The 13,611-nt window shown below is 41.2% G+C and overlaps 1 protein-coding gene across 2 annotated transcripts in view; it reads left to right on the top strand.

Annotated features, from left to right (window-relative positions):
* Nucleotides 1-12,730, top strand: part of aars1 (alanyl-tRNA synthetase 1) — a 67,208-nt gene extending 54,478 nt beyond the window's left edge. For both annotated transcript variants that reach the window (XM_073069652.1, XM_073069653.1), the window contains exons 16-21: nt 1,195-1,303; nt 2,180-2,293; nt 8,733-8,852; nt 10,014-10,100; nt 10,184-10,297; nt 11,645-12,730. In XM_073069652.1, coding sequence (XP_072925753.1) covers nt 1,195-1,303; nt 2,180-2,293; nt 8,733-8,852; nt 10,014-10,100; nt 10,184-10,297; nt 11,645-11,830 — 730 coding nt within the window. In that variant the 3' untranslated portion in view covers nt 11,831-12,730. The remainder of the gene's footprint in view (nt 1-1,194; nt 1,304-2,179; nt 2,294-8,732; nt 8,853-10,013; nt 10,101-10,183; nt 10,298-11,644) is intronic.
* The last annotated feature ends 881 nt before the right edge of the window (nt 12,731-13,611 follow it).

Genomic DNA, 13,611 nt, shown 5'->3' with positions numbered 1-13,611 from the left:
AGAGCTGGTTGTGGATTACAGGAGGAAAGGAGATGGGCTAACCCCTATAGGCATCATTGATCAGGGGTTGAGAGAGTTAAACAGCTTTAAATTCCTCGGCATCCACATCACCGAAGACCTCACATGGTTTGTACACACCAGTTACGTGGTGAAAAAGGCACAACAGCCCCTCTTTCACCTCAGATGGTGAGCAAGTTTGGTATGGGCCCCCAAATCCTAAGAACTTTCTACAGGAGCACAATTGAGAGCATCCTGACTGGCTGCATCACTGCCTGGTATGGGAACTGTACCTCCCTTAATTGCAGGATTCTGCAGAGAGTGGTGCGGACAGCCCAGCACATCTGTAGTTGTGTACTTCCCATGATTCAGGACATTTACAAGGACTGGTGTGTAAAAAGGGCCCGTAGAATCATTAGGGACCTGTGTCACCCCAACTACAATCTTTTCCAGCTGCTCCCATCCGGGAAATGGTACGGCAGCATAAAAGCCAGGACCAACAGGCTCCGGGACAGCTTCTTTCTTCCATCAGGCCATCAGACTGATTAACTCAAACTGATTTGAGTGTGCTCTGTATTACATTGACTCTTATATTTATTATAAATTTTTATAAATTACTGTGATTGCACATTTAGGTGGAGACATAATGTAAAGATTTTTACTCCTCATGTATGTGAAGGATGTAAGAAATAAAATTAATTCAATTCAATTAATTGCAAACTCCACCGTCCACATCAGAAACTGAAAAAGGAAATGTGATTGTGTACGATCATGAAACATACTTAACATGCCAACAAGGTAAAGGGTAACAACCTTGTGTGTGCGTGTACACGTGCACCTTTTACCTTTCACTCACCTGGCTTCACTTACCACCTTCCCCACCCCCAACCATTTTATTCTGGCTTCTTCCCCCTTCATTTGCAGGATCTTTGCCTGAAACATTGATTTTTTTTATTCCTTCCCGTTAATGCAGCCAGACTTGTCGATTTCCTCAGCAATTTGTTTGTGGTTTTTAATTGCGCCCAGTGTATCCAATTTATTCATTTATGTCATGAAAACAATTGCCTCTGTATCAGCCCTGGGAAATTCCAGTTTATCACGTGTGCTGAAAATTTGAATTGGATAACTCCTTGAACATCTCTATTTCAGGAAGTTACCCTTAGTTTACGTAATCTGAATGTGTCCATTTTGTTCCAGGCATCTGCAGAACTCTCATCATGCTGGTCCTTTTGTGATTGTGTCAGAAGAGGCTATCGCTAAAGGCATCAGGAGAATAGTCGCAGTCACAGGGTTTGAGGCACAAAAGGTTGGTGATTGTGCTTAATGAATCCTTGAGAGAAAAAAATGGATTTCCTTATAGTTGGATATTTTTATTGTTTTTCATCTGACCAATTTTTCAAGAAAATGTTTTTCAACTTGCTTGAGGTTTTGCTGAAATAAGCTCTCAGTTTTTGATAAGCCTAGTTTTAAATATGCTGATGTAATAATGAGTTATTCCAATCAGTTCATTGACTCGTTTAGAGCAGTGATAATGCTGCATTTGGGCTCAGCGAGTCTTTTTTGTCTTATTAGGTAATCAAAGGTCTTATATCAGTGGGGTAGAAGCCAACTTTGAGCCTGGTAGTATGTGTTTTCAGGCTTTTGTATCGTCTGCCAGATGGAAGAGGGGAGATTTAAGAATATACGGGGTGGATGGAGTCTTTAATTATGCTGACTGCTTTACTGAGGCAGCAAGAAGTATAGACAGTCCGTGGAGTGTAGGCTGATTTCCATGATGTGCTGATCTCTATCCAGAACTTTCTGCAGCTTCTTGTGGTCAAGTGCTGAGCAATTGCTATACCAAGCCATTGTACATCCAGACAAAATGCTTTCTGTGGTGCATCAGTAAGGGTTGATGGGTCAAACCCAATTTCTTCAGCCTCCTGAGGAAGTAGAGGCCTTGGTTGGCTTTTTCAGTCATAACATCTGTGTGGTTGACAATGACAGGCTAGTGATGCTGTTACTGCTAGGAGCTGGAGATCCCAACCTACTGATGCACACAGGAGTATTTGTACTACCCCCCCCCCCCCCCGCTTCCTGAAGTCAATGATGTGCTCATATGTTGACATCGGGGGGGGGGGGAAGGTTGTAAGTAGTAAGAGTTCCCAAGATTTCACGATTTGGATGTCATTATCTTTTTTAGGCTCTAAGAAAGGCAGATGCTCTCCAGAAATCTCTTGATGCACTACAGTCTAAGGTCCAAGTTCAAACTACTCCCAGTAAAGAGATCCAGAAAGAAATTGCTGACCTTACAGAGGTAAGTCAAAAATGCTAGTTTATTTTAAGATCATTCAAATAATTGTGTTCAGCACATTTTTTTTAAAAGAATGTGTGTTCTTGAAAACCTGTGTTATTGACTACAAATTTCAGAGTAAATTGCACTGAAATGGCTCCCTGCATAGGATAGAGAATTTGAAGTGGTTTCACTGGGTATGTTAATCTGTGGAACCTTAATGGGTTAGATAGAAGTGACTGATAATCTTTCTCATTTATGCTCGCCTTTGGGAGTTTTTGTTTCGGCTTTTTTTCATAAAGATCAACAATATAATGTGTAATATTGTAATAAAGGTGATTTACATCAGCATAAAGCCATTAGATGATGGAGTAAATAAAGACTGAACAGGGTGAGGAAGCAATTTGTTAAGACTGGGAGAGGTTTCAAGGCTGAGAGGACTTGTACTCTAGCCAATCCTGGTCAAATATATCTAGTAGAGGCTTGAATTAAAACCAAGCTATCAGAAGAAGCGAAAATCTTAAAATCTATAAATACTGGAAATCTGAAATAAAGGCAAAAGCCTAAAAATGTCAGCTGGTCAGGCAGTACTTGATGGGAGAAATGGTTAATATTTGGAGCTATTGACTTTTTTATAAGTAGTAAGAGAAAAACAAGTTCTAAGTTGTAGAGAAAACAGAGGAGAAAGGGAATACAAGGGAAGGTCTGTGACAAGGTGGATAGAAAGAGATGACATACGATTGGAAGGTGTAGAGTCTCTATGGGTTGAGTTAAGAAATGACAAGGGTAAAAGGATCCTTAATGGCAGTTGTATACAGGCCTCCAAACAGCAGCCGGGATGTGGATCACAATTTACAGCGGGAGATAGAAAAGGTGTGTCAGAAGGGCAATGTCATGATAATTGTTGGGGATTTTAACATGAAAGTGAATTGGGAAAACCAGGCCAGTATTGGACCTCAGGAGAAAATTTGTGGAATGTCTAAGGGATGGCTTTTTAGAACAGCTTGTTGTTGAGCCCACTAGGGTATTGGCGCTGCTGGATTGGATGATGTGCAATGATCCAGAGGTGATAAGAGAGCTTAAGGTTAAGGAATCTTAAGGTTAACAGTGATCACAATATGATCAAGTTCACACTGAAATTTGAGAGGAAAACAATAAAATCTAAATGTGTCGGTATTTCAGTGGAATAAAGGAAATTACAATAGCACGAGAGGGGAACTGACTGAAATTGACTAGAAAGGGACATTTGCAGGAAGGACAGCAGAGCAGCAATGTCTGGAGTTTCTGTGAAAAATGAGGGAAGTGCAAGACAGATATATTCCAAATAAGAGGAAATTTTTAAAGGGAAGAAGGACACTAACGTGGCTGACAAGTGAAGTCAGAGCCAAAGTAAAAGCAAAAGAGAGGGCATACAAGGAAGCCAGAGCTAGTAGGGAGATAGAGGATAGGGAAACTTTTAAAAATTTGCAGAAGGAAACTAAGAAGTTATTTAGGAAGGAAAAGATGAATTATGAGAGGAAGCTGGTGACTAATATCAAAGAAGATACTAAAAGCTTTTTTAATTATATAAAGGGTAAAAGAGTTGAGGGTAGATATAGGACCAATACAAAATGACGCTGGAGATACTGTAATGAGAGACGCAGAGAAGGCAGAGGAACTGAATGTGTATTTTGCATCGGTCTTCACAGTGGAAGACGTCTGCAGTATACTGGACATTCAAGAGTGTCAGGGAAGTGAGGTTTGTGCAGTGAAAATTACATCTGAAAAGGTGCTCAGGAAGCCTAATGGTCTGAGGGTGGATAAATCTCCTGGATCTGATGGAATGCACCCTTGGGTTCTGAAGGAAGTAGCTGGAGAGATTTTGGAGGCATTAACGATGATCTTTCAAGAATCAATAGATTCTGGCATTATACTGGATGACTAGAAAATTGCAAATGTTATTCCACTATTTAAGAAGGGTGGGAGGCAGCAGAAAGGAAACTATAGACCTGTTAGCCTGACATCAGTGGTTGGGAAATTGTCGGAATTGATTGTTAGGGATGAGATTACGGAGTCCCTGGAGGCAGATGACAAGATAGGCCAAAGTCTGTATGGTTTCCTGAAAGGAATGACCTGCCTGACAAACCTACTGCAATCCTTTGAGGAAATTACAAGCAGGGTAGACAAAGGAGATGCAGTAGACATTGTGCACTTGGATTTTCAGAAGGCCTTTGTCAAGGTGCCGCACATGAGGCTGCTTAGCAAGATGAGAACCCACGGAATTACAGGGAGTTACTAGCATGAGTGGAGCATTGGCTGGTCGGCAGTAAACAGAGAGTGGGAATAAAGGGAACCTACTCTGGCTGGCTGTTGGTTACCAGTGAGTTCCACATGGGTTGGTGTTGGGATCGCTGCATTTTACAATGTATGTCAATGATTTGGACTACGGTATTAATGGATTTGTTGCTAAATTTGCTGATGATACAGAGATCGGTGGAGGAGTGGGTAGTGTGAAGAAACAGAGAGCCTGCAGAGAGACTTGGATAGTTTAGGGGAATAGGCAAGGAAGTGGCAAATGAAATTCATTGTTGGAAAGTGTATGGTCATGCACTTTGGTGGAAGAACAGGCAGGCTATTATTTAGATGGGGAGAGAATTCAAACTGCAGAGATGCAAAGGGACTTGGGTGTTCTTGTGCAAGACACCCTAAAGGTTAACCTCCAGGTTGAGTCAGTTGTGAAGAAGGCGAATGCAATGTTGGCATTCATTTCTAGAGGTATAGAATGTAAGAGCAGGGATGTGATGCTGAGGCTCTATAAGGCACTTGTGAGACCACACTTGGAGTATTGTGTGCAGTTTTGGGCTCTTTATTTTAGAAAGGATATACTGACATTGGAGATGATTCAGAGAAGATTCACAGGAATGATTCCAGGAATGATGAACATCTGGCAGCTCTTGGGCTGTATTCCCTGGAGTTCAGGAGAATGAGGGGGGATCTCATAGAAACATTCTGAATGTTAAAAGGCCTGAACAGATTAGATATGGCGAAGTTATTCTAGGACAAGAGGGCACAACTTTAGGATTGAAGGACATCCATTTAGAACTGTGATGCGGAGAAATTAGAAGGTGGTAAATCTGTGAAATTTGTTGCCACGAGCGGCTGTGGAGGCCAAGTCATTGGGTGTATTTAAGGCAGAGATAGACAGGTGCTTGATTAGCCAGGGCATCAAAGGGTATGGGGTGATGGTAGGGAATGGGGATGACTGGAAGAATTGGATCAGCCCATGATTGAATGGTGGAGCAGACTCGATGAGATGAATGGCTTACTTCTGCTCCTATATCTTATGGTCTTAATATGAGATAGGTTGATAAGATTCTGATATGAGTTAGGGTTTACTGGCAGAATTGGCTGCCTTAGGCTTTATAGAACATAGACCATAACAGCATAGTATTTGCCTGCCCTTCGGCCCACAATGTTGCACCTTTTAACCTACTCTAAGATCAATCTAACCCTTTCCTCCTACATTGCTTACCATTGTTCTGTCATCCATGTGCCTATTTAAGAGTTTCGTAAGTGCCCCTAATGTATCTGCCTCTACCACTACCCCTGGCAGGGCATACTATGCTTCCACCACTCTATGTGCAAAATTATTTACCTCTGACATCCCCCAAACTTCCATCCAATCATCTTAAAATAATGCCCCCATAAATTAGTCATTTCTGCTCTTGGAGAAACAGTTCCTGGCTATCCAATCAATCGAATCTAATCATCTTGTACAAGTCACTGCTCATCCTCCTTTGTGCCAAAGAGAAAAACCCTACCTCGCTCAACCTGTCCTCATAAGGCATGCTGTCTAGTCTTGGCAGTAGTATCCTGGTAAATCTCCTCTGCACCCTCTCTGAAGCTTCCACATCCCTCAGAACTGATTCCAACCAGTGTTTTATACATCTCCGCGGCTCTTGAACTCAATCCCCTGACTAATGAAGGCCTAAACATCATACGCCTTCTTAACAAACCTATCATAGTAACTTTGAGGGATCTATGGATATGGATCTCAATATCCCTCTGTTCCTCCACACTGCCAAGATCCTACCATCTTTTTTTCTTGGCAGGCGGCAATGAACATGAGAGGTTGTCCATTGGTGACACAGCACGATGTTTAAAAAAAGCTTGGGTGCTTTCCGTCTTATTCTCAATGGGCAGCAATCCACGCGGGGCCAGTAAAAAGAGAGGAGGTGTAAGCGGAGTGGCCATTGTTGGAGTGGGGCATTGTGGTCCAGCTTTGGCTCAGTAGGCTTGGGCAAGTACAGGTGGAGGTTCTAAGTAAGAAAGTTTCTAGTAAGTTTTTATTTTTATTTTACACAGAGAGGATGGGGTGACTCTGTTGGTTAAAAAAAAATGAAATCAAATCTTTAGAAAGAGATTACATAAGATGTAGTATACTTGTGGGTAGAGTTAAGAAACTACAAAGGTAAAAAGACCTTGGTAAGAGTTATATACAGGACTCTGAATGCCAGTGATCACAATATGATTGAGTTCAACTTGAAATTTGATAGGGGGAAAAGTAAAGTCTGATGTAGCAGTTTTTCAGTGGAGTAAGGGAAATTACAGTGGTATGAGAGAGGAGTTGGCCAAAGTAAATTGGAAGAAGCTGCTGGCAGGGATGTCAGCAGAGCAGCAATGGCGTGTGTTTCTGGGGAAAATGAGGGAGGTGCAGGACACGTGTATTCCAGAAAATAAAGAGATACTCAAATGGTAAAATAGTACAACCGTGGCTGGCAGGGGAAGTTAAAGTTTTTTCACGTATGTTAAAAATAAAAGAGAGATTAGAGTGGATATAGAATCACTGAAAATGAGGCAGGAGAAATAATAATGGGAGTCAAGGAGATGGCTGATGAACAAATGCGTATTTTGCATCAGTCTTCACTGTGGAAGACACGAGCAGTATGCCTGATGCTGTAGTGTGTGAAGGAAGAGGAGTGGGTGCAGTTACTGTTACAAGAGAGAAGGTGCTCAAAAAGCTGAAAGTCCTAAAGGTTCATGAGTCACCGGGACCAGAGGACTGGAAAATTGCAAATGTTACTGCACTCTTTAAGAAAGGAGAAAGGCAGCAGAAAGGAAATCATAGACCAGTTAGCCTGACTTCAGTGGTTGGAAAAATATTAGAGTCAATTGTTAAGGATGAGGTGATGGAGTACTTGGTGACACAGGACAAGATAGTATAAAGTCAGCATGGTTTCCTCTAGGGAAAATCCTGCCTGACGAACCTTAGGAATTCTTTGAGGAGATTACAAATAGAATAGATAAAGAGGATACAGTGGACGTTGTATATTTGGACTTTCAGAAGGCCTTTGACAAGGTGCCACACATGTGGCTGCTCACTGAGTTAAGAGCCCATGGTATTACAGGAAAGTTACTGTCATGGTTAGGGCTTTGGCTGATTGGTAGGGGGCAGTGAGTGGGAATAAAAGGATCCTTTTCTGGTTGGCTGCCAGTGACTAGTGGTGTTCCACAGGGGTCAGTATTGGGATCGATTCTTTTTATGCTGTATATAAATGATTTAGATGATGGAATAGATGTCTTTGTTGCCAAATTTGCAGATGATACGAAGATTGGTGGAGGGACAGGTAGTGTTGAGGAAACAGGTAGGATGCAGAAGGACTTAAGACAGCTTAGGAGAGTGGACAAGAGAGTGGCAAATGAAATACAATGTCGGCAAATGCATGGTCATGCACTTTGGTGGTAGAAATAAATGTGCGGACTATTTTCTAAATGGGGAGGATATTCAGGAGTCTGAGACATGGAGAAATTTCTTTCGCCATAGGGTGGTGAATTTGTGGAATTTGTTGCCACATGTAGCTGTGGAGACCAGGTTTTTGGGTGTATTTAAGGCAGAGATTGATAGGTTCTTGATTGGTTATGGGGACAAGGCCAGGAATTGGGGTTGAGGAGGAGACAGAAAAAAAGATTACCATGATTGAATGGTGGAGCAGCCTCGATGGGCCAGATGGCCTAATTCTGCTCCTTTATGTCTTGTGTGAGTGCTACTGGGTGGTAGTCATTAAGGCAGCTCATACTATTTCAAGCACTGGTATTATTGTTGCCTTTTTGAAGCAAGTGGGAACTTCCATTAGTAGCAGTGAGGGCTTGAAAATGTCCTTGAATACCCCTGCCAGTTTGTTGGCACAAGTTTCCAGGGCCTTACCAGGTGCTCTGTTGGGCTTCCACATTGCGAGGGCTCACCCTCTTCAAAGACAGCCGAACATCGGCCTTCCAGACAGGGTCAAGCCACTGAGAATTTATGCTCGGGTGATGATCTGTTGATCTGTAGACCAACTATCCCTTCAGAGGTGGAAATTGGAAGAGTGCAGAAAGAAATAAATAACTACTGTGGAAATAAAACTGACAACAGAAATGGTCTGTTACCAATGTCTGTCCTTCCTTGTAAAATCTCATCTTTGTGGTTGATTTGTTTGATTTTCAGATGATCGGTACTGCAGCCATCCCCCAGTGGCAGAAGGATGAGCTGAGAGACAAGCTGAAGTCACTGAAGAAAACTATGGATGACCTGGACCGAGCTGGAAAAGCAGAGCTGCTGAAGAAGGTAATCAAATATTTGGTGGATTTTGGGTTACTGCTTCCCTGAAAATAACTATTTCACTCCTAGGACTCCTTTGCTGTATTTTAAAACAATAGATGTTTTTTTGTTTATGCTTGTGAATTTTATTAGGATCATGGGTCTTAACTTGGAAAAACCAATGCTTCATAATACGTACGGATGGGTTTCATGTCTTGGGAGAGAAGCCTCAATTATTCTGTCCATGAACCTGCTTGATGAATTACCTATTCACTTCTATTTCTGTGGAGTGATTGACATCAGTTGACAAAAAGAACCAATTTAAAGAATAAATAAACTACAGGAATAGAAATTTTGTCCCTCCCCTTCACAGATCAACTACACACCCAGTTATTGCTTGAGCATGCAGTATAATAAAATGCTTCCTATCAAGGATCAATGCACTTTTATATCTAACTGATTATTAAAATATTTAATACGTGTGAAGAATTTCCTCTTAAACTGTTCAAATCTGGAAATAAATATCTGTGCTTTCATTTCAGCACAAAGCTGTGCGTGTAGTTCTTTGATGGAGCTGCTGTTCTTCCTTTGAAAAGTTTTGGGAAGAAACCAATGATATACATCGTCTTCCAAACAATGTCATTCCCTCAGCCAACTTCATGAAAAACCCACAAAACGGTTTCTTCACCTTGTTGGTTGCAGCATCTTGAGTGTGGATTTGCTTTATTTACCAACCCAGCAGGAGTTTTCTTCCCACCAGGCAGACAGTCTGATCGGTGATTCTTCCCACCCCTCTATCTATAATCCCTGTCTCAACACAGTACTGAAGACACTTTAAACCACTCTTTACAATGCTGTTTACATTGTGCTATTTGTTCCATATTTAACTTCTAACTTGTTGTAATATTCTTTATAATAATTGAATGTTTTTATTGCATGTGGTGCCAACACACCAAACTCCTAATATACATAAATGTACATGGAAAATAGAGTTGATCCTTGATTGGTTGCAATTTATTATGTTTAGCGGCTTTATGTTTAGAGATATTAAGAATGGTTATAAATTTGTCTCCTGTTCCAGTCTTTCCCCGAACACCCTTTAATGCATATTTTCTGATAGTTGAACTCTTGGTCAAAGTGAACAGTTGCCTGAAGGGAGCGGAATAATATTATTGACTTCATTGACAGGTTCGGGAGAAGACCAAGCAGTTCATAGACACTAATCCAAACCAGCCTCTGGTGGTAATGGAAATGGAACCAGGGGCACCAGCCAAGGTGAGAAGGACTTGTGGATATCGACTGCATCTATGTTCAATTGTTGGACAGTACTGGGCCTGACCATGTGTTGTTTTCACCAGGCACTGAACGAATCTCTAAAGCTGTTTAAGACACACTCACCTCAGACGGCAGCCATGTTGTTTGCTGTAGATAAGGACGCAGGAACAATCACGTGTTTGTGCCAGGTGCCCCAGGTAAAGCTGGATATTTGGTAGTTGCCAGTTCCTGACCAAACAAACAGCCTTTCTGTTAACGGGATAAATGTGCATGTATTTTTCCTGAACAAATCAAGCAATTTCAAATACTGGTCTATGTTGGGATGTAGGGGAGATCTCTGGAACAGGTCACAGGTAGGATATACACTCAGTGGTATGAATTGTGAGAATACAATGCATTTTCGATCTGCTTCAGTTTACAGGACTGAATAAAATTAAAACTATGTATATATAAATAGCTACACAGTGCAAGAGCTCAATGTGAACAGCTCAAATTCTGGTAAAGGATGAAGTTATGCCACTTGTTGCTTAAGTGATGCAGTGGTTCTTGGGAGTGGAGTGTTATAATCTCATTCTTGGCTGAAGATACAAGTTATCAACTGGTGATAAGTACACAGCCAATAGGCTGGTCCTGGACTAATTTCCACTTGGTATCATCATTTACTTATTATTTATTTATTTATGGTTTTATATTGCTAGATTTCTACACTATTCTTGGTTGGTGCGACTGTAACAAAACCCAGTTTCCCTCGGGATCAATAAAGTATGTCTGTCTGTCTAATGCTTCTTAACAATTATTGAGAGCAAACAGCTTGCCACTCTCTGTCCTCCACACTTCTGAGCAGTGACAATTAACCAGAGATGGTATTTCTACTGGCAAACACGAGGAAATCTGCAGATGCTGGAAATCCAAACAACACACACAAAATGCTGATGGAACGCAGCAGCCAGGCAGCATCTATAGGGAGAAGTACAGTCGCCTTTTCAGGCCAAGACTCTTCGTCAGGACTAACTGAAAAGAAAGATAGTAAGAGATTTGAAAGTAGTGGGGGGAGGGGAAAATGCAAAATGATAGGAGAAGACCAGAGGGGGTGGGATGAAGCTAAGAACTGGAAAGGTTATTGGCAAAAGGGATACAGAACTGGAGAAGGGAGAAAATCATGGGACGGGAGGCCTAGGGAGAAAGAAAGGGGGAGGGGAGCACCAGAGGGAGATGGAGAGCAGGCAGAGTGATGGGCAGAGGGAGGAAAAAAAACAAACAACTAAGTATTGTCAGGGGTAAGAAGGGGAGGAGGGTATTTCTACTTGTGTTTTCCATCCTGTAACCATGCACTCAATCTACTTGCCCCAAGTGAGAATTAGGCTGGCATAGACGAATATTGAATGGGTATCCTTACACTGTGAATGTGTGTGAAACATGGAGCTGACCCATTGGATGGGAGTGGTTGGGGGGAAAACATTGCCTGAAAGCACTACTTTTACATTGTTCAAGGCCACACAAAGTTTCTGTTATGTTAATTTTCCCTTCTGTTTCTAAACTTTCAGGAAACTGTAAGCAAGGGTTTGAAAGCCAGTGATTGGATTGGTCACATATCCGAACTACTGGATGGAAGAGGTGGAGGAAAGGACATGTCTGCTCAAGCCACAGGGAAAAACATCAATGGCCTTGAAAAGGCACTGAAGCTGGCAACTGAGTTTGCTAAACTTAAAATAGGAGACCTCAAAAACTAAAAAGAAAATAGTTGAATAACTTGAAAGACTGTAATGGTGTGGGGATAGGTCTGGCTCCACTGTCCACTAGCTAACATAAACAAAGCTGCCAACTGATACAGGAAAATGAATATCTCAGATTCTTTAAACAGCTTTTCAGCAACTAATCATCTTTGTCAAACCTCTGCCGTTGATCAGTAAGTCTAAATAAAATGAGTAGTTGTGAAAATTTGTTTTATTTTTTAAATGGTCATAATTTATTTATAATAAAGATTTGCATTTTAAGAACACAAGATGAAGGAGCAGGATTATGCCGTCAGTCCATTGAGTCTGCTCCGCCATTCCATCATAGCCGATTTACTAACCATCTCAACTCATTCTGCCTTCTCCTTGTAACCTTTGACACCCTGACTAATCAAGAATCTATCAACCTCCACTTTAAATATAGTGTCTTGGCCTCCACAATTGTCTGTGGCACTGTTATAATTCCTTACACAATTAACTGCAGCCTCAATACTTCTGCTTGCTGTGATGTAGAATTTGCATATTTGCCTGTTTACATCAATGTGATAATAACCTTTTTTTCCCAGTGATTTTTGACTGAGCAGATATCTTTTCAGCTTTTTAAAATGGTGTCAGTTGCAACATCATACATCTCCACCTGAGAAAACCGATACGACTTCAGTTAATGTCTGACCAAGACATAAGCTCCCAGTGCAGCACTATAAACCTAACCTAGATACTCATTCATGCATCTCTAATGTGACTCAAACCCATAGCCTTCTAAGCGTTTACTGATTGAGCAACAAAAAAATGCAGTTCGAAAAAATTGTATCTATTTCAAATGTCATGTCTGAACTAATTGTTCTTAGCTTCAGAATTAGCTGTTGTTTGTAATAAAACCTCATAATCAAAAATTTACCTTTGCTTCCAAGTGTTTTGTGATTGTGCTGGGTGGGAATCGCCTTAGTGCAGCTCTGCTAGCTCCCAAATGACCAACTCATTCAAACTTTCACAAAGCGCAGCTAATTGTTAAGCAGGACTTTTACGCTGGGAATAAATAGAAATACACATGCAGTAAATCTCACCCATTTCCACTTTTTTCTTCTGGTTTGTATTTGACATTTGGGGAATATCTTTTGACATGGCAGGCAGATCACTGGTCACTGCAGTCTTTCCCTCCTCCTGCAGTCAGCATTACCATCACTGTCATTTCATCTGCAACCTTTCACTTACTCCTTTTCTTCTCTCCACTTCTCCCTCTGCTCTGCAACTTAAAATGTGCTGGATTTCTAACTCTTTCAATTTTGAAGAAGGTCATTAACTTGAGACTAGCTCAATTTCTCTTCAGTGATGTTGACTGACCTGCTGAATATTTCAACCATTTTTGTTTCTCATTTCAACATTATTAATGGTATTTTGTTACATACTAGAACACAGTTTCTGCTGAATCTGATCAGCATGTTTGAGGATAATCAGCTGATCTAGAATTTGTGGTTCTCACATCGTGCACATTATTTTCCAGCTGGCCAGGAAGCTAATTTCAGGTCCTCTCCCAGTGTACTAGTCTGGGATTTGCCTGTCAGACTGCTAATTATCCTGCCCATTTCATACTCTCACCTCTTTCTATGGGGGCTGAGGTCTTGAAATAATCTGTTGCGGAGCTTACGTGATTTGACAGCACATGATTAGTAGAAATAGCAATGCTTTTTTATAAGTGCTTAAGAGAATGGAGACAAGATTCTGCAGATGCTGGAAATCTGGAGCAACACACAAATTATACTGGAGGAAAGTTAAAAGTA

The sequence above is a fragment of the Hemitrygon akajei genome, chromosome 17, assembly GCF_048418815.1.
Source record: "Hemitrygon akajei chromosome 17, sHemAka1.3, whole genome shotgun sequence".
Classification (NCBI taxonomy): domain Eukaryota; kingdom Metazoa; phylum Chordata; class Chondrichthyes; order Myliobatiformes; family Dasyatidae; genus Hemitrygon; species Hemitrygon akajei.
The sequence above is the reverse complement of the archived record's forward strand: the minus strand, read 5'-3'. Positions and strand labels throughout refer to the sequence as shown.